Source organism: Aulonocara sp. 'chitande type north' Nkhata Bay, linkage group LG6 (genome assembly GCF_057382095.1).
Source record: "Aulonocara sp. 'chitande type north' Nkhata Bay isolate Kocher_YH1m ecotype deep benthic linkage group LG6, A_spYH_male_GT1.1, whole genome shotgun sequence".
Lineage (NCBI taxonomy): Eukaryota > Metazoa > Chordata > Actinopteri > Cichliformes > Cichlidae > Aulonocara > Aulonocara sp. 'chitande type north' Nkhata Bay.
In genome coordinates this window covers 43,261,606-43,280,736 of record NC_141349.1, presented here as the reverse complement: position 1 = coordinate 43,280,736, position 19,131 = coordinate 43,261,606, and the positions used below count along the sequence as shown (strand labels likewise).

At 48.1% G+C, this 19,131-nt stretch overlaps 1 protein-coding gene across 4 annotated transcripts in view; it reads left to right on the top strand.

The window, feature by feature from the left end:
* The window catches only part of sh3pxd2aa (SH3 and PX domains 2Aa), a 99,529-nt gene that overhangs the window by 37,439 nt on the left and 42,959 nt on the right, over positions 1-19,131 (top strand). For all 4 annotated transcript variants that reach the window (XM_086297088.1, XM_086297090.1, XM_086297089.1 and 1 more), the window contains exons 5-6: positions 1,124-1,215; positions 16,555-16,580. In XM_086297088.1, coding sequence (XP_086153214.1) covers positions 1,124-1,215; positions 16,555-16,580 — 118 coding nt within the window. The remainder of the gene's footprint in view (positions 1-1,123; positions 1,216-16,554; positions 16,581-19,131) is intronic.

Here is a 19,131-nt window from a genome sequence, read left to right as displayed (position 1 = left end):
AGCATTAGCTCAGTAATTGGGACTAGTTTAAGAAGCAGTTCCACACATGTGAAGTGAAGCTGGTCCTCAGCTCAGCACAGGCGAAGGTTCACACAAAAGCCTTTTCATTATCCAAATAACCTAAAGCGCTCCAGTGTTTACAGTTGCTACAGCGAGCTGGTGTTTTTCAGCCAGCACGCCGAACTGTTTACTTCCTGCATCCTGTTTATGAGGCAAACACAGAGGAAGAGAAATTATTCTCCAAGGATGGGCTCCCCGGAGCCTGCAGGGTGGAAACCCGGCCGGCTGCGGGTGCACGTGGCCTCTACTGTGGATAATATAGGATCGGATGAATGAAACATGAAGGCAGCTCAGACTGTGGCAATTTAAATAAAAAGCCTACGCCGTACATATGTTGTGTATATTTCACGGTCCAGCACGCCGAGCTGTACGAGAGTCACTCCTGCAGCTGGAGCCAGTCCCATCATTAAATATAGATATTTAGACTGACATGTGATCCTGTCTCTGACTGCGGGCTGCTTCTGTGTATGAACAGTGATTGATTGTGTGTTTGTGTTCTGCAGATGTGTAGCCAAGCACACACATGCAGTAGTCTGCATCATTCAGCTTATATTGAGTAAATATAAAACAGTTGCTCCAGAAACAGAGATCTAAATTTAAACTGATGTTATTTTTATTTATAGCACTCAGTGGGAGAAATACAAGCTGCACATAACTCTGCTATATTTCCGCTTTATAGAGATTGAAGTCCAACAATCTGCTGTATGTCTGAGAGCTGGTGCCTTAGACCTGCAGTGTCTCTACTGACCAGCAGGGGGCGCTGGCTCTGAATGCCGATGATTCTAACTCTACTCATTATTCTGATGAGTTTATTAGCTCGAGCACTGTTTTCAAGTCTTGCTGAATACAACATAATGTGCGTTTTGTAATTTATTGTCCCGTTTAGAGCTGAGAAAGGAGGAATCAGGGTTTGCTTTGAAGTCTCTCCTGTATGATTCTTCATTAATCGTTTCTATACAGGTCATGGTTTAATATAATAAACTTATTTTCAAGCTCAGGTAGAGTCTGAGGATGAAACTGTGGAGCGTCTTCAGAGAGGCGCTCACTGTCACTCTCTCTGCAGGCGCTGGTGCGACTCCCTCCTCAGATTTCTCAGAGCGAAGAGGTGCTGCGCTTCTTCGAGACGAAGGCTGAGGACGTCAACCCCCCCGTGGAGTGAGTGAAGCACACTGTGGACAAACACCGCACACACAGGTTCTGTATAGGCTAATCCGCTGGCTAATTTCTGTAGCTGAATCAGCTTGACACACCCTTCCAGGTGAAAGTGGGTGTGGCTTAGATTGGCATCACTTTTAAAGGAGGGCTATGACATCAGCATTATAGAAACTTGAAGTGTCGCTCTTCCTCTCAAAGGTGAAGAGTCGAATGTAAAAGCATTTAAATCCACAGCTGCTCCATGTTTCAGGGGTTTAATCACATGACCAGCTGGTGTCATGTGTGGCGCCACTGTTAGCTGAGCGTAGCTAACATCAGCTACTGTTTGCTAGCTTTACTGTATGACAATTCCATTGTTTGTCACTAAGCTAAATGTGTTATTAAAGCAGCTGAATAACTAACTTTGTTGGCAAAGTGAAAATGTGTCGTTTAATTAGCAACATTTTGATAACCATCCGCTGCATTAGCATGTAGCTAACTGTACACACTTCATGGCAAAGGAAGCTAAAATCATTTAGATGGTCATGCTAATTAGCGTGTAGTTTGTCGTAGAAACACTCGTGTGAAACAGGAAGTTTTTACTGTTTCTTGGTCAAATAAACTACAAATCCACACAGGAAGTTGAGCGTAGCATGTTGATTAGATTGCACAGGTTTACAGCCGAGACGCCGCCACAGGAAAAGCAGCTTGTTTGCTCTGCCTCCAGCCTGGATTAGTCTATGCAGTACACACACACGCACACACACGTGCATGCAGACACTGTAAATTGCTGGCACTAATTGCATTGCATGCAAACATGATGCTAAACGACGGAGTAAATCTCGTGTGTTGATTGATAATGTTCAGCTCAGATGTTCCAGTACTCCCAGCACTCACTGGCTCAGCTCATTGCCTCTCTCTGTTCTCGCTTTCTAGTCTATTCCCAGTTCGGCTCTTTCTCACTGAGTTCGTTAAAACCTCCTAGCAGGCCAGGCGGAGAGGGAGGGAGGGCTGTTGTAGGGAGAGCAGTTGATGGATGTGAGTGTGGGAGGAGGAGAATGACTGGTTTCATAGCAGGAGATGGCCCCTTTGGGTAGTTGTTAATTAGAGAACACTCTCCTCTCCAAACCTCAAATGTCAGTATCACAGTATTCACTGGTAATGTGCTCCTGTGTGCCGCTCCTGCTCCATCCAGGCTCCTCTTCTCTGCACGCCTTGCTCACTGACCTCTTGCTTTCCTGTGTTTGCCAGTAACGGAGCGTCTCTCCTCGCTCATTTTCCTCCTCCTCCTCTAACTCTTTGTGTCTAACTCACCCTCGTAAATTCAAGTGTGCTTAATTGACGAGACGGCTCAAGGTTACAAACAACGGCGCCGACACAGTCGTTCTTCGCTCAGCTTTGGTCCCCTCGCCGTCCACACTCTGTCACACCTGCGTTCTCATCTCTCCCGTTTTTCTCATTTGACTTCTGCTCCTCCTCCTCTCTCCTGTATGCCCAGTGCATTAAGAAATCCCATTAATCTTGTTGCCAGAGTATGTGGGAGATGAAGTCATACATGTGGAGCATCAATAATGTGTGCAAGCACTGGCCTCATCACACGCAGCCTGTTATCCTCCATCTGTTACACACAGCGGTATGCAGAATTACTTTGAATACTTAATTTAGCTCGTCTGAAACTGAACGGATGCCAAAACAAGAAGCAGCGCATGAAAGTTGTTAAAGGACTTTCAAGGATGTGCGAAACACCGACTAACAAAGAGCACCAGGCAAAGTCTGTGCACACAGAATGAACGGGGGTACAAAGGTTGACCCCTGAGGAACGCCATGGTTAAGGGGAGCACAGGCGTGCTGCAAACCTTTGCTTACGTAGCGTGCATTTCAAACCTACTGCTGCCACTGAGCAGAGCTACAGTCAGACGAGCAGCAGGGGTGAACAGCTGCAGTTCCTCCAGTGGCCACTTGGAGGTCAGCTCTAAAAGTGAGTCAGTCTTCATAGACTCCATGTATAGATTTCCCCCTTCATAGCAACCATATAGATGATTATGTTTATTATTTTGACTAACTTGTCTGTATTTTGTTAAGACTTAAAGTTGTTGTAGTCCCACTGAGTGACAGGTGTAGCTGCTAGCTCTCTGCTAAGCTACACCTCAGCTAACTGGGTCCCTGAACTGGACCAGTTCACGTGTTTGTGCTGTTGGAGCCTTTTGGAGCATTTTAATAACACCATGTGACCAATAATATGGCTGCTGCGAGGTTACTATAGTGACAGACCTTTACAGAAACCTGTGCTTCAGTATTGGTGAGTGAAATTCAAGGATTTGAATTGGATGTTACAGAACACTAATTAACAGGATTTGTTATTATTATTGGAGCTAGCTAATAGCATAGCAGTCCAGCCTCCTCCAACATGGTCAGTGATGTCTTTTAAAAAAGCCACATGGCTGTTAGAGCTGAGGATAAAAGAAAGAAACACCTGCTTTGTTGCTCTGCATGGAGATTCGGTTGGACTTTAAAATGAAAATGTGATTTTTATGGCAGCTCTGTGTTTACAGGAAGCGTAGCTAGGACAAAAATCTGAAAAGCACTTTTCTTTCCTGCTTTCACAGCTGTAAATTAAAAGGAAATGCATTTCCCATCAGAGAAGAACATCGCAGCACAGTTTCCCTTTTATTTCATCACAAGATGAAGTTAAAGGGGAATTTAATTGTAACAACCAGCTGTTCATCCTTACAGAGGGCTCTCTTTCTAATCTCCCTGCCTTTTACCAATTCGGGGCGATCGTGGCTCAAGAGTTGGGAGTTCGCCTTGTAATCGGAAGGTTGCCGGTTCGAGCCCCGGCTTGGTCAGTCTCGGTCGTTGTGTCCTTGGGCAAGACACTTCACCCGTTGCCTACTGGTGGTGGTCAGAGGGCCCGGTGGCACCAGTGTCCGGCAGCCTCGCCTCTGTCAGTGCGCCCCAGGGTGGCTGTGGCTACAATGTAGCTGCCATCACCAGTGTGTGAATGGGTGGATGACTGGATATGTAAAGCGCTTTGGGGTCCTTAGGGACTAGAAAAGCGCTATATAAATACAGGCCATTTACCATTTATTTATAAGTAACCATTTAATTTGGGTATTTCATAAGAAGAAAGCCAAATCAATACATTCATATTTAAAAACAATCAATGTGCCCAGCGTCAGGGCAACGAAACCCACATTTGAACTCATTTTCCAGTGAAAAAAGCAAAGTCTCATTTATATTCATTGATCACGCTCAGATTGAAACCAGCTATAAATCATAAGTGAATCTAAATGGAAACACACGCTCATTTAAGGTTTATGCATGAAATTTCTTGAATGTGGCTGTGGAACGACGGAGCTCGCAGGATGTGAGGAAGCGCTGCACTTCGGGTAGATTTGGATCAAATGGAGCTCCAACCTCTCCTGGCTGCTCGGTGTCCCTGCAGGCGCTCGCGCCGCCTTAATAACAGGAGGAAATACTCAGGAGGGTGAAGCGCCCGCCGTCTGCTTTAACAAATAGCTCTGCTCGGTTAGTTAGACGTCGTGATCCAGACCACTCGACTTGTGTCTCGGCTAAATTGGATGGGCTCCTTTCATTCCCTACCCATAATGCATCTGCTAAATGAAAATAAACCATGGGGGGAGGGGGTGTTTGGCAACCAGAGCGGCCATTGATTCCAAGCCATGATTGGATGTGTGTGTTTGTGTGCCACAGTGAGTGCTGTGGAAGAAGAAGAAAGGCGGCCGAGCAGCCGTGTGAACACACCCTGCTGTGCGTGTGTGTGTGCGTGTGCGCGTGCGTGTGTGTGTGTGTGTGTGTGTGCGTGTGCGCGTGCGTGTGTGTGCGTGTGTGTGTGTGTGTGTGTGCACTTTCACGAGTCAGGTTTTTAGATCAGCTTTGGACACTCTTTGTTTTCACTGCCTGCTTCACTCTGTCGTCGCCCGGAGCTTTTCCAGCCGTTTTCCAAGGAAGCATCTGCAGAATTAAACGGAAACCTCACCAGCAGGGGGCAGCGCTTTACTAGTGGATATTTCTTTGTACCTGCCCCCTGCCTGCCTGTAAATACGAATGTGTAGGGATACAGTGACTCACTGCATGACACAAAAGTACCGTCTGGTTATTTCAGATCTGTTCAACAGGAGTCACAGACTCTGGGACATAAAGTCACATTTTAAAGGTTTTCAAACTAATTTAAACACATACGTTTAAAATTGGGACTTCCGGGCACCTGTTGGCAACTTTTCTGCCAATCTGTAGTCCAGCAGGACCCAAACATCCTCAGCTGATCGAAGGCGAGGCTGCCTGGTGGAGCAAGGTGGCCTCATCCATTTTTATATGGTAGCACCTCTGCAGACTATCGAGTATTAAATAACAAGCAGCAGGAATAAACCACCAACACTCTCAACTAAAACTCTCACACTGGGGCTCTTAGGAGTCGAAGGTTCAGGTGTGATACCTGAGCAGGTCCTACAGGTGTGTACAGTAGTGGTTTCCTAGCAGCAGCTGAGACGATGTAATGAAGGGTTTGATGCTTTTTGCAGCTGAACTTGAAGAAACGTTTAAAGTCGTTGAGTTTTTTGGGACCTTCATGTCTTAAGTTAAAGATGGGCTGTTGCTTCTCGCTATGAAATGGATTCCAGCAGTACCTGAGCGGTTTGCAAAACCAGCTCATTACAGCAGAGAGTGCAGGAAAGCCCACAGTAACTATTGGCTCCTGTGGTGATGGTCAGATTTCAGACACTGCAAACCTGCGGTGAAGGTCAACGATGGCTGCTCGGAGGAATCTGAATCATCTGTTTGTTGTGTTATTGCTCAGTTCGGCTTTCCTCTGATCACTCCCACAAAAACAACAACAGGACCGAAAAGGCTTTGAGTTTGTCCAGACTTTAGTCTGCTCGTCTACTTCCTGTCACTTTCACACATTTATTTCTTTAAAGCAGAATTTTTGAGCAGTTTTATAATATTTCAGAAATTGTAGCCAAAAAATGTTAAATGTTTCAAATCACTGGACCAGCCAGCTTTGATGCTTCATTTTTCATGACCTATTTAATCCAAATATGAGAGGTCTTGAACTGTTTGTTAATAGGCCTAAAATATTGATGTGGATTAAGCGGAGGATTCTCCACTGAGCAGCATCAGCACCGCTGCTTCCCCGGCTGCTGACGAGAGCGTTAGCGTTACAGCCGAGAGTTATTTTAGCCTTTTGTCAAGAATTTGCGCGTGATAGGATAACTACTGAAAATGTTGACCTAAACAAGCGAAGCATCCATGGAACTGGAGATCTAAAGTTTATTTTCTATAAAATTCAAATATAAGTGCACTTCATGTTATATAGATGTGTCAGTGTAGCTATAAATGTCCTCGCTGTGGAGGTGAGTGCGGTGACTAATTCTGTGATGTCACAGGAAACTGTATAACGGCGCTCTCTCTTGGTTGTAGATGCTGCTCTCTGCTTTTATCCAAGCTGTGAAATACGGTTGGCGTGCAGACGTCCTCGCTGCCTGGTGCTTCTTAAAATGCTCGACACGCTGCCAGAAGGCGCCACTAATCTCTGAACACTCTGAACGCCCGCACGTGTGTTTATCTCCTTCCCCACTTTTCCTCTCACCCCGCGTAACGAGGCGGCGTTTTGATGAGTCGACATAATTTGGTACCCGAGTGCTAATTGGAAAGAAAGTGAATGACGACAGTTTCTCATCAGCTTCCAGCCGCAGAGAAAAGAACGAGGAAGGGAAGCTGACGGGTGCACGGGCCCCGCTGTGGGGAACTGTTCCCCAACACTGATGAAAGGACCTGATGTTTCGCTCATCATCAGAATACTTTTGATCAGACTGAGCTTGGAGCTGATTATTAGACTTCTGTGCTGCTGGACCTGTTTGGTAGACACTGTGTATCTGAGCGAGTTTGTCAGGTTTTCGATCACATATGGGCCGACAGGTTTGGAGCATCATGATGAAAACTGCTCAGATACTGAGTGACAGCATCCTGTGAGGGGCTTTGAAGAAGTTTGGACGATATCTCTAGACGTGGCCGAGGGTCCAGAGTGTCGGCGGTCTTGTGGATCGTGTTGGTTCGTTAGCTTGCGTCGAGGTCGTTCACTGGTCTGTTTGAAGCGACGCAGATGAGAAGGAATCTCAGCTGGGTGCAGGGTGGAGTGATGGAGGTGTAGTATGTTCAGGTCTTGTTCTCAAGTGACGGCAGAGATGGATGCCACGCTGGCCTGTTGCAGTAACCAGAGAGGCGGAGCTGTCAGTTTACTGGAAGGAGACCAGAGGACAGATCCAGGACATGAATCTCAGACCTGGAGGAGGTGACTGGGGAGAGCGAGGTGTGGACATCTCTGCTCCCATGTCCTGGGTGGGTAGCAGAAAGCAGATTAATGGATGGATCCGAAACCATGTTTATGTTTAAGCAGAGCTGTGTCCTCGTCCTGCAGTCTTTCTGCCATCCAGGAAGCATGCGTCTCCGTCCTCTCGTCCTCCCAGTGTCCCGTCTGCTGTGAGCAGCAGGCAGGCGATGTGCTCACTCACCCGTGATGGATAAGCTGCTTCAGTATCAGGGTCGACGGGGGTTAAAGTGTGTCAGAGTGGCGAGGAGCGGTCAGCTGAGCGTGCGTATTTATTGATCCGTGCCAGAAACGGTGACCTCGTGCACCTCACACAAAAAGACACGCAGCATCATCAGAGAGGGTTTTCTTCTCCACGGCTGAATTTCCTGCACGTTTGCAGCTACGTCAGCGCGCCTCTCGTCTGCTCTCGGCTCGGTTTCTTTCCCGCCGTCACCCTTCACGGATGCACTCGTTCACCCAGATGCAGCATCTGACTCACGAGCACTCGCACACTTACTCGCTGGGCGCTGTCAGCCGGGGGAGGGAGCTTCCTACCGTAATAGCTTTGGGAGGGCCTGACTGCACGAGAGTGTGATGAATAGAGCGGGCCGCGGCAGCTGAAGCTACCCTGGTGATGAAATGTGTGCACTTTATCATTTCCTGGAAAATGAGGAAGGAGAGCAGGAAAGGAAAGGGGGATGTCCCTCGGGGGGAGGAGGAGAGCAGGTCAGAAAGGAGGAAGGAGGGACGTTATGGATCCGCTCGTGACGTCTTATTCTTTATTGGTCCTTCATAAAAGCTCATTGCCTTAACTGTAGTCGTTGTGCTTCTGCTATGAAAGATGGAATCCTGTGATCTGATTAGAAAAGGAGCCGCATGCCTGGCAGGGCGGCGCAGGAACCAGCGCCATCAATCAAAGCTCCAAAAAGAGCGGAGACCCCGAGCGAAGCCCGCCGTCACGCTCTCCGCGTGTGAGCGTCTAAGCAACGTCGACCCCTGCCTGCAGAGGAGCGTACTGCAGCGCGGTCACTCTGAGCTGATGTCACTCTCCTGCAATCATCAGCTGCTCCTTTTTGAAGTTTTAATGGAGCTTTAGTTGGATCGCCGCTCTTCTTTTTTGTTTGCTTTTTGATGCGTCGAAATGCCCTGAAAGAGAAAACCGCAAACATGTTTCTCTCCTGTGATGCAAAAGCCCGATATCAAAGCAAAGGCTTTGTCTTTGGAGCTTTTATGTCTCCAACACATCATTTTTACAACTACACGTTTTTCACACACAGGCAACGGCTTAACTCCTCCGAACATCAGACTGACGCCTCTGCTCTGGTTTCCAGTCTGTGTGCTAACGATGCTAAATGATGATTACTGAGGTAGAAAATCAGATTTTTCTTCATGTGACAGGAAAGTTTTTGCACTACAGCTCAGCTCAGAGTCACGAAGAACAGAAGAGTCCACCTGAGGAGCCCTGATGCTGTAGATCGTGGCGGTTTGAGCGCCGGCAGGGCTGACGTCACTTTTGGTTTAGTGTTTAAATGTGTGAGCGGCCTTTAGGACAGTAATCTCAGAGTCGTTCACTACTCCCTAAAAACTGGCCACACGGTGGCGTACTCTGCATCACAAACCCACCCGGTGGAGCCCACGCCTCCCCGGGCTTCATGTATAAACGTATCGAGCGTCTGGCCTCGTAGCCGAGCCTCTCTCTGTGTGAGATATATTTCCACCGTGTGGAATTTCTCGGCCGGCCAAAGCTTCCTGCCCTCCTCTCCGTCTGTTTTCCCCTTTTTTCTGAGACATATTTTATTTCCTCTTCTCTTACTTGGCGTTTTTCTCGCAGATCTTGCATTTTTATCGAGTCAATTTGCATGGCCGCGGGCAGCGATTTGTTTTATCTGTCGGGGCTCACGGTTGGTAATCGTATAACTATCAGCTTAAATGGAGAATCCGTCCTCTGCGGACCATAACGTTGACAAATCACTCTGTTATTATGCGCATGCTGTATTTGAGCCACGGTGAAGGCATCGCCCGCCGCCCTCCTATAGGCCGTGGTGATGCTGTCATCGATCATCGTGCCCCTCGCAGCCCTCTCTGTGAATACCAATAGGCTTTGACCTTGGCTTGTGTCTGGCGGGGAAGAGATGCTGCAAGATTATCAGATTATTGCTGGATAAGGCATGAACTCGTGTGATTGGTCAGTTTTCGGGCTCCCAACAGGGGGCTGCTTAAGCGGCAGCGTTACCCCTGGTGATGGGGCTCGTTGGGAATAGTTGTGGGCGATGACATGTTGGTGTAACGCAGGAGGTCGGCTCTATCACCGACAGGAGACGGCCTCACATCCAACATGCTGGTTCACACCATGTTCATGACATTCTTCTTTTATTGAGGTCAGCGGGGTTAAAAGGTCGGTCTCTGTTCCCTCAGAGGAACGCTCCGTTCAGCGTCCGGAGTCACAGGCTGAGCTCATCTCCAGATTAAAATGATTCTGCAGTCCAGCCTGAATCACAAAGAGCTGTTGGTACAGGTTTCCATTTAAACTTCATTCAATAACTGAATTCTGTGAAGCCCTGGGTGGACACACAAACCCACAGTGGTCACTGAAATATGGGAAAGTGAGCAAAAAGTAAAAATGTGCTGCTGGTGAACTTCAGGCGTTGCTTATGAATCGTGATTCATCAGAATCATAAAATAAATAATGAAAGCAGCCTGAGCAGAAATGATGGCGCACAGAAAATGTTAAACACAAGTCGATGATAAAGTGGGCGTGTCCTTAGCATCACAGGTGTGTGCCGTCTCAGGAGATGGACACAGAAATGTTAAAGGTGAAGGCGACGAGGCCGTGTCCGAGCAGCTCGATGTTCCTGTGACGACCCCTGACCTCTGACCCTCATGATCCAGGTCATGATTTCTGAGCTTGCTGCTGAGGCTGAGCGCTGAATCGCTCTGCAGAGCGTGTTGAGGGGTTTTTAAGATCCAACATGTGAACCTCAGGCTGAAACACTGACCTCGAGTCTCATATTTCATTCACTCGTTCATTTTTCTTCCATGTGCAGTCCTCACCTGTCTGCTGCTTTTACCATATTATTACATGGTAACGTTACAGGACAAAATCAAACATGAGATGGTGTCAACTTGGAAAAAATGATGGAAAATTCATCGACGGATAATAAAGGAAACACTTTTGAGTAAATGATTTTGCTGTTTTCCCGATAAGTCACTGAGACGCGTGCGGTGGAGAGGATCAGGAGGAACCAAACTGAGTGCTTGAGCCTTCAGCTGCCTGCTCCATGCCACTACGTGCATCTCTTCTGTGCTCGCCAAGTGTGACGGCGCTCCCGCGTACAAAGCGGTTAATTGATTCCTCCAAACCCATCTGGACAGCTAATGCCCAGAGTGAGCCTCAGTCTTGTTGTGGCCCCGAGAGTAATGAGGGGGTCCTCGGGGGGCTTAGAGTAGGCGGGCTCACGGGCGGGAGGTTGGAGCTGAGGTCTGGATTTGACGAGGCTTAGCGATGACCTCTGCGGGGAGGGAAGCAGCGAGGGGCTGAGGCGATAATCTGGGGAAGTGTTTATTTACTGGTGGTGCAGGGCAGCCTAGCAGGAGGCCAATGAGAATCATTAAGTCGCATCCATTATGCTAATAGTGGTAAACACATCGATTAGCCCTCTATCTGCCAGCCCCACTCATACGCTCTAATTAGGAAATCCATCGTTTCTCATCCACTAAAAAGTTTCTTTTGTAAACTGAAGCCGCTGAAAATCAAACAGCAGCTTTAGGACAAGACTTACAAGCAGATACCAGGCACCTGTGACCTCTGACCTCACTGCGCTGGAGCTGCTCGTACGTGTAATTCCTTTCATAACACGAGGTCGCGGTGCTAAAGACGTAGTATTTGTTTAGCTCCTTTAGTCATGATGGTTTTCTTTAACGCCCTGAAACCAGCCTGTTGTTGAGAATTCGAGCGGAAAAAATCGAATATTCAGCAAATCTTTCACCCTGGACTGAACCTCTCAGTCAGCTGACCGCGTGCCACACGGCTCGCGGCGTTTTTTACACGTCTGTTTTGTTTCGACAGTCGATGCTGAGCGCTCAAAGCTCTGGAAATGATAAGAAGTTCCCTGAAGTGCTCGCGCTGTCCTGTGACTTCTGGGCAGTGTGCTGATGTTTCTGTTCTCTCTCTGCTTACCTTTCACACTGAACGCCGTCATTTATTTTGACTGTCGCGAAAACACCGCTGCTATCAAAACAACATCCATTTTTAATGATGCATGACTGATCGCCGTGAACATCTGTGCGCTCAATGATCTGTCATCACAGTTTGTTACAGAATCTCTGAAAGCTCATCAACAACCTCTGTGAACTCTGTCACAGGGACCAGATGAGCATTTTCTCCCAGCACTGCTTCTACACATGACCTCTCACCTCCTGCTTCCTCCTCTTCTCACCTCCAGTAGATGTGAGTAGAGAGCTGGCTGCTCCAGGAAGTGTTTGATTTCAGCCCCGGGACTCTGGTCACTGGCTAAGCTCTGGAGCCTGTGTTTCTGTTCTCCCAGCGTCTCTTGGTGCTCTTCCCCTCGTTTGTGGCCTAACACTTTACAGATGCCTCCAGATCCATACCTCGATAAATAAAGCAAAACTAGCCAGCAGCGCTCCCGCTGGCACGTCCTGGTTTAGTGTTAAATGTTAGCTGTTCAGCCAAAAAGACTCTTTCTCTGATTCTGCTGCAGACTCTCTCTCTTCACAGTAGTTGATGTTCTGCTGCTGTAATTAACTGCTCTGTGTCAGTAGTGCTAATCAGTTTGTATTTGGAGTAATGTGCCTGTTGAGCTGTTTCATGCAGCTCTGAAAGCTCACACATGATACCAGCTCACCTTTATTTTGACGGCTGTGAACAGACATGCTGTCAGCAGTTACTCTGTTAGGATCTGATGGTTTAAGAGGCCTGTGCGAACGTCTACAGCTGGACCAGGACTCGCTCACGTCGCAGCTTCTCTCCTGATTGGAACTTGTTGTTTAGAGCGTTTCAAGGTTGTATTTGCCTTTCGAACCGTGCACAGCGTGAATAGCTTAACAGGCTCCCAGGGAGCTCGCTAAAGCAAAGTACTTTTCATTCTGCTGCTGTTTTCCTCGAGGAAAAACCCTCATTCACTGGCCCTGTCCTCACCTCCTCCATAAGTTACAACCAGCCATTTCCAGGTCTCACACTTGCAGCTATTGTGCTGCCACTCGGTGGAGATCGTTTACCGTTAGCTTGTTCAATTAACCCAGCAGGCATCCAGCATGTGTATGAAGCTTGTGGCTGATGGAAAGGTGATCCTTTTACATACTGGGCCGTTTGGATTTTGCCACACAGTTCCTGTGTGAGTTTGGCCTTTCAGTACAAAGGGAGACCTGTTAACCTCACCCTGACTCCAATGTTGTGAGGCTTAAAAACATTTAACGTCCAACCCTGCATCAGACATTTACGTTCTCACGTGCACCTCTGTTGAGTAACGTCCAGAGAAGTGCATGGCTGCATGGCTGCAGGGCCGCAGGGCTGCAGGGCCGCAGGGCATGTGTGAGAATGATGTAAGACTTGGGAATAAAAATAAAGGTTATTTTAAACCGCTGCAGATTAGGTGGCTAAAAGAAGAGCACCGTGCATATGGAAATATGAACACGGCACTTAACATTCCCTGGAAATGTAAAACATTCCCTCGCACCCCAACAGAGGATATCGGCATCTTTCAAAGCCACGACGGAAAATCCTGAGTGAAAAGGGCAAACATCTTGGCAGATATCCTGCCCACACTGAGGCTCGGTCATTCCGAGGCATACTTTCCACTTAGACCCATCCAGACACTCTAACTGGTTGGCCACTGGCAGAAACGATATCCGCTCCCCGTGTTTTAGAGGTCGTGTGTCCCGTGTAGCCCGAGATGGATGGGATGAGATGAGGGGTCAAGTCCTTGCTCACTCTGTGTCCCACTTTGGTGACAATGAAGCATATTCTGGTTGCTAGCACGCAGCGATCTTGGTGGAGATAAAGGCTTTATTCATGTGCTGCGGGCGGTCACAAAGAGGCAGATACAGATCACAGGGGACTGGAGGAAGGGATGGAGAGAAGAGAGCGCAGTGACACGACGAATCAGGAGCTGCTTCTTCAACCAGGCGTTTGTGCCTGATGTGTCCAGCCGGGACCCGAGTGCAGCCGAGAGAAGGTGCTCATTAACCTCGTGCAGTGACGGGCATCGCCTCCACCGCCGGCCACACCGGCCCCCCTGCCCCGGGCTGCTTCTGCCCTCGTCAGTGTAATCAGCCGTGCTACATGACCAGATGAAGCCCCTCATTAATGAAGTGTCACAGGGACCGCCCACGCCACCTGTCCAAGTAAAGGACATCTCAGAGCTGCAGCTGAACCTGAGAGTCGTTCATTTGTGTGTGCATACATGTAAAAACCACACATGTGCCCACATGCACTTATGCACAACATACTGGGACCAAAATCTGCACCAGCTGAGCGCCGTATACTGGTCAATACTGGAAGATGGTCCAGTGCAGTGACGGTTATGACTTCAAGACTTCTTGAGCTGTAATCAAGGTTCAGTTGAGCTGTGTGTCTGTGAACACAACGTGTTGTAACATAAGCAAACGTCGTCTCACCTGATGAGTGAAAACGCTGCTTTGAGTCACTGGTTTGGCACCAGTGGGGTAAACACCAGCTCTTGAGCCAAGTTGGCCAAAACTTGGTGAGACTTGGTTTGTAGGTGCCGAAGAGTTTTTATGGACAGAAGAAATCTGCTGGACATTAGCTGCTTACTAAAGAGCCTCACACGAGGTGCCTAAATCAGCCGTCCCCAAGCCCCGAACCACGGCCCGGAACCAAACTGCTCACGGCCCGGAACCAAGCGACTCACGGCCCGGAACCAAACGACTCACGGCCCGGAACCAAACCAACCATGGCCCGGAACCAAACGGCTCACGGACCGGAACCAAACGACTCACGGCCCGGAACCAAGCGACTCACGGCCCGGAACCAAACGACTCACGGACCGGAACCAAACGACTCACGGCCCGGAACCAAGCGACTCACGGCCCGGAACCAAACGACTCACGGACCGGAACCAAACGACTCACGGCCCGGAACCAAGCGACTCACGGCCCGGAACCAAGCGACTCACGGACCGGAACCAAACGACTCACGGCCCGGAACCAAACCAACCATGGCCCGGAACCAAACGACTCACGGCCCGGAACCAAACCAACCATGGCCCGGAACCAAACGGCTCACGGCCCGGAACCAAACGACTCACGGCCCGGAACCAAACCAACCATGGCCCGGAACCAAACGGCTCACGGACCGGAACCAAGCGACTCACGGCCCGGAACCAAACCAACCATGGCCCGGAACCAAACGGCTCACGGCCCGGAACCAAACGACTCACGGCCCGGAACCAAGCGACTCACGGCCCGGGCCATGAGTGGTTTGGTTCCGGTCCGCCAGAGCTGATGCTCAGGTGTGCAATTTATGGTTTTCAGGGTTTTTATTGTTAACTCTGTTTCCCCGGGTCTTTTCCCGTGTTGTAGTTGTGTGTCTTATTTTGAAATGTTTATGCGTTACCATAGCGATCAGAGAGCCAGAGAGGAGGATGTTACTCTCAGTGTTGTTGGTGCATTTCAGGAGGACGCTGCTAATAAAGTTACACAGTTACACATTGATTTCATGTTTATATTATATTTACAGAATACCACAGTTTCTGTCTCGGTCGTATCATTTTATTTTGTTGTATTTATCCGCGACACCTTAAAGGCCGGTCCATGAAAATATTGTCTGACATTAAACCGTCGGTGGAGCAACAAAGGTTGGGGAGCGCTAGGCTGCATGATTAAACATGCAACACAAATTGATGAAACTTCTTAAAATTCCTTGAAGAGTTTCAAGGAAACTCAAAGTAAAGCACTTTGTGACTGTCTGTGAAAAGCGCTTAATAAATAAATTCTACTTACTTACCAACGCTCCAAAAACACTCAAAGCTTTGGCTCCTGTCTGCTGCAGGCACTGCTGAGTTACTTGTTTATGAAATAATGAATGCAGTGCATAAGTTTGTCTTTGTTCAGTCCTACTTTTCATTTATTTATTTCTTAAAATGCTTTTTACTTTAATAACCCTGAACGTGGTTAGACCAGGCGCAGGTATAAGTCAGCTTTGTGGTTTTCTGTCAGCTGATACTTCAGCGCAGGTTTTAGTGGGATTCGTCTCTTTGCTGCAGCACCATGCAGTAGTTCTACTGCCTGTCTTTGATTTCCAGCTGAACTGTAGCAGGGATGACGTGGCTGAATTTGAGAGTAGATGAGGGTTTTATTTGTCCTCAGCAAAAGTTGGAATTCTAACAAAAAAGAAAAAGAAGCCTGGGAGGAAGGAAGGAAGGAAAGGAGGGGTGATGGGAAGCGTGGATGGACAGGTTTTGATCAGGCCTGTGTTTCTATAAATAGCTCATTCTGCCTTCATCTGTCTGTTTTCACCCAATCACCACGCTGCCTCAGTCCAAAAGTCGCTATTGATTAAGGACAGAAGCAGACGCGCTCTGCTCGGCGAACCTCGCATACAAATCTGTGACTGCCGATTTATAGCTTAGGCTTGTCGCATAATCCCATTAGAGTCCTTTAAGCAAGGCATCTTCAACTGATCCTCCTGCTTTGAAAAGTGGGGAGAGGTCTCCTCCTTCTCTGACAGGGAGGACGAGGAGGAGGATGAGGAGGAGGAGGATGGTGGTGCCGCTTTGGAGTCACATGACTGATTTGTGTCTGTTGCGGGGAGTGCAGGCAGCTGGCCAAAGTCGTCCCTCCCTCTCTCTCCATCCTTCGCTCTGTCTCGCGCTCTCGCGCTCTCTCGCCCTCGAACACACGCGTTCGTTAGCGCGCTACAGCAGATTGCATGCGTGCGTCCGTGCATGAGTGCTGCCGCCAGCTTCTGCAGATACACATGTGGTGACCGTGTGCCGTGCTGTGGCCCGAGCTGCCCGATCACTAACCATGTCCCTCTTGTGTTGCTTCTCTCTCAGGGACTATGGCTCCAAGCGCAAGTCGGGTAAGTCCAACGTTTTTCTTCATAGCTCTTCCTAAAGTTGACTTTAACCTTCCTTCTCTTTCCACTTGTTGCTCCTTGAGATCCACATCCAGGGGGGTGGGGGGGGTTGTGTCACGTACGAGTCTTAAACAGGACTGCGGATTGTCTGCCGCTCATGTGATGTCAGTGTGTGGTTTGTAAACTAGCCCCGCTCTGTGCTTTGGGCTGGGTTCAAACAGCTGTCAGGCTGTTTCCTTCTGGCTGCAGATTTGCCTCACAGCCCAGGGTGGGGTTCAGAAATATCTAGTAGCTTTTTGGCACGTCAGAATAAAGTCGTTAGAGATCTGATGCGATCAGAACGACTGGATTGTTTCCCCGAGTCTTCAGTCGAAGTGGCAGGCAAAGCATTCTGGGTGACACACGTCTAGTTTCCTTAATAATTCAACATGAAGATGAAGGGATGTGTCTTTGTCAGCACAGGTGCGTCTGAAGGTACGGAGATCAACCTGATCATTGGCTGTCACACATGGTTGTAACAGAATAAGGTTAATAGCATTCAGTAATAAATGTCATGGCTGGGCTAATAAGCAGAAAACAACCATCTGACTGTAAAACCGTGACTGTGAACGAGCTTTAGCCTCATTAAGAAGGTATTAGCTACAGAATAGCTGCTTAACAAAAGACTGGTACATGTGAGTCCCTCATCTATGGGAACCCTGCATGTTTAAGGCTGTAGAAATGCCTCCTTATGAATTATTGAAGGGAAAATGCAGGAAGTAGGCTGTGGATATCGGAGACTATGGTTCTCTTGGCCTACTTGATGTCTTGATTTCCAAGCAGCTTGAAGGTTGTGATAGGTGATTTCCTCTGAGAAGAACACTCTGGCAAATGATCGTGAGTTTATTTTTGGCCTGAAAGCACAGAGCTGCGAGAGACGGGTTATTATTCAGTTACGTCCACGTACCTCGCAGTGATTTGATTTCTCGGAGGCTGATTGCTTCTGCGGAAAAGCAGCTTGTGATTTTTCACTGCAGGCTCTGAGGCAGGCGGCTCCTGTAACATCCGCGTCTGCCGATGTAGTCTTTGGGATGCTGCCCGGTTGGACGGCAGCCCACTGACCCACTCGTCTCTGCTGCAGCACGACCTCAAGTATCATGAAGTCAGTCAGTGTTGCAACAGGGTGTCTGAACTTCTACTTTAAATTTCAGAGAGATTACAAAACGTCTGAAACATTTCAGTAAGTGCAAAGTAAAGGAACAGTATCTGTTAACGAAGGAAAGGCAACACACTTCTTCTGTGGTTTGGTTCTGGCAGAGACCTGGAAATGGCAGAACCAGTTCGAGTCCTTATATACCAAACATGTCAGAGTTTACACGCAGAGGTGGTGAGTTACGCAAAGCTGATTAAACCGTTTAGCTGTCGAGCGTTCAAACCGTTCACTATCTGCTGTACGCACAGAGAAACCCCCACAATCCATCCTGGTTGCTCCTGTTCATTTACCAACATTTACAGTCACAGCTGTTAGTCTCACTGTTCATTCTTCTTCATACTGCAAGTCATCATCGTCTTCTCCGTACTTCCTTGTTGAAGTTTGAAGGGACGGTCCAGTTTGGTTTAAACGTGACCATTAAAGCTCATCACAGCTAACATCCAGCATGACCTTTAACCTTTCACATCCACACTGCAGAACAGCGTCTTTGTGACTCACATGTCCTTTGAAATAATTTCACATTATTGATTTAATAATGAATTATGGTCAGCTAACTGTTTTAGCGTCCATCAACAGCTCTGTGCCAAAACGTAGGCTGCGTCCTCCTGAGGCCGATTACGACGCGACGAAGATTTGAAGGATGGGTCGGGTGTGTCCTTCGTGGCCCACCATATCCCAGAATTCATAGCGTGGCCCAGCCAACTCCAGTTTCCAACAATGGCAGCTACTCAGTTTAAATATTACTCTTATTAATCTTTCTGGGTCACAAAATAAACTTTTAAGATATTTTCAGGCGAGACTGTGGCTGTGCAAACTTCTGTTTGTCAAGACATCACATACTTGCAAGATTGGTCCAATGTTTTCGGAGACGCCTGTTACCCACCCGCTCGATAGCTGACCGGGAGGTCAAGGGTCACTCGAGCCGACGATAACAGCCCCCCCCCCCCCGCCCCGCGCTCTTTCCCTACTCAGGTTTAGCGTAATATATGAGTCACTTAGATAATTTAAAAATGTTATTGTTTGGCTTTTTTCAGTGTTTCATTTGTTCCTGAGTAGAGGGACAAGAAGGCTAGACCGTCCAGTTTCACGGCCCACGTAGACTGCGGAGGCCGGGGCCACAGGAGGATGCGGCCTAGGAATTGGGACACTGCTAATGTTAGCTTACTGTTAGCATTGTACTCCCGACTGCTGGCTAACAGTTTAACAGCTAGCTATACCTTCAGCTTAACACATTTTGTTGATTATTAGCTAACAATATATTCATGCCTATAGTATTAGTCGATACCTTTGGCTAATTTAACACTTTACTTTTTGAACGGTTGCTTATTTTATTATTATTATTAATCAAGTCATTAATCAAAC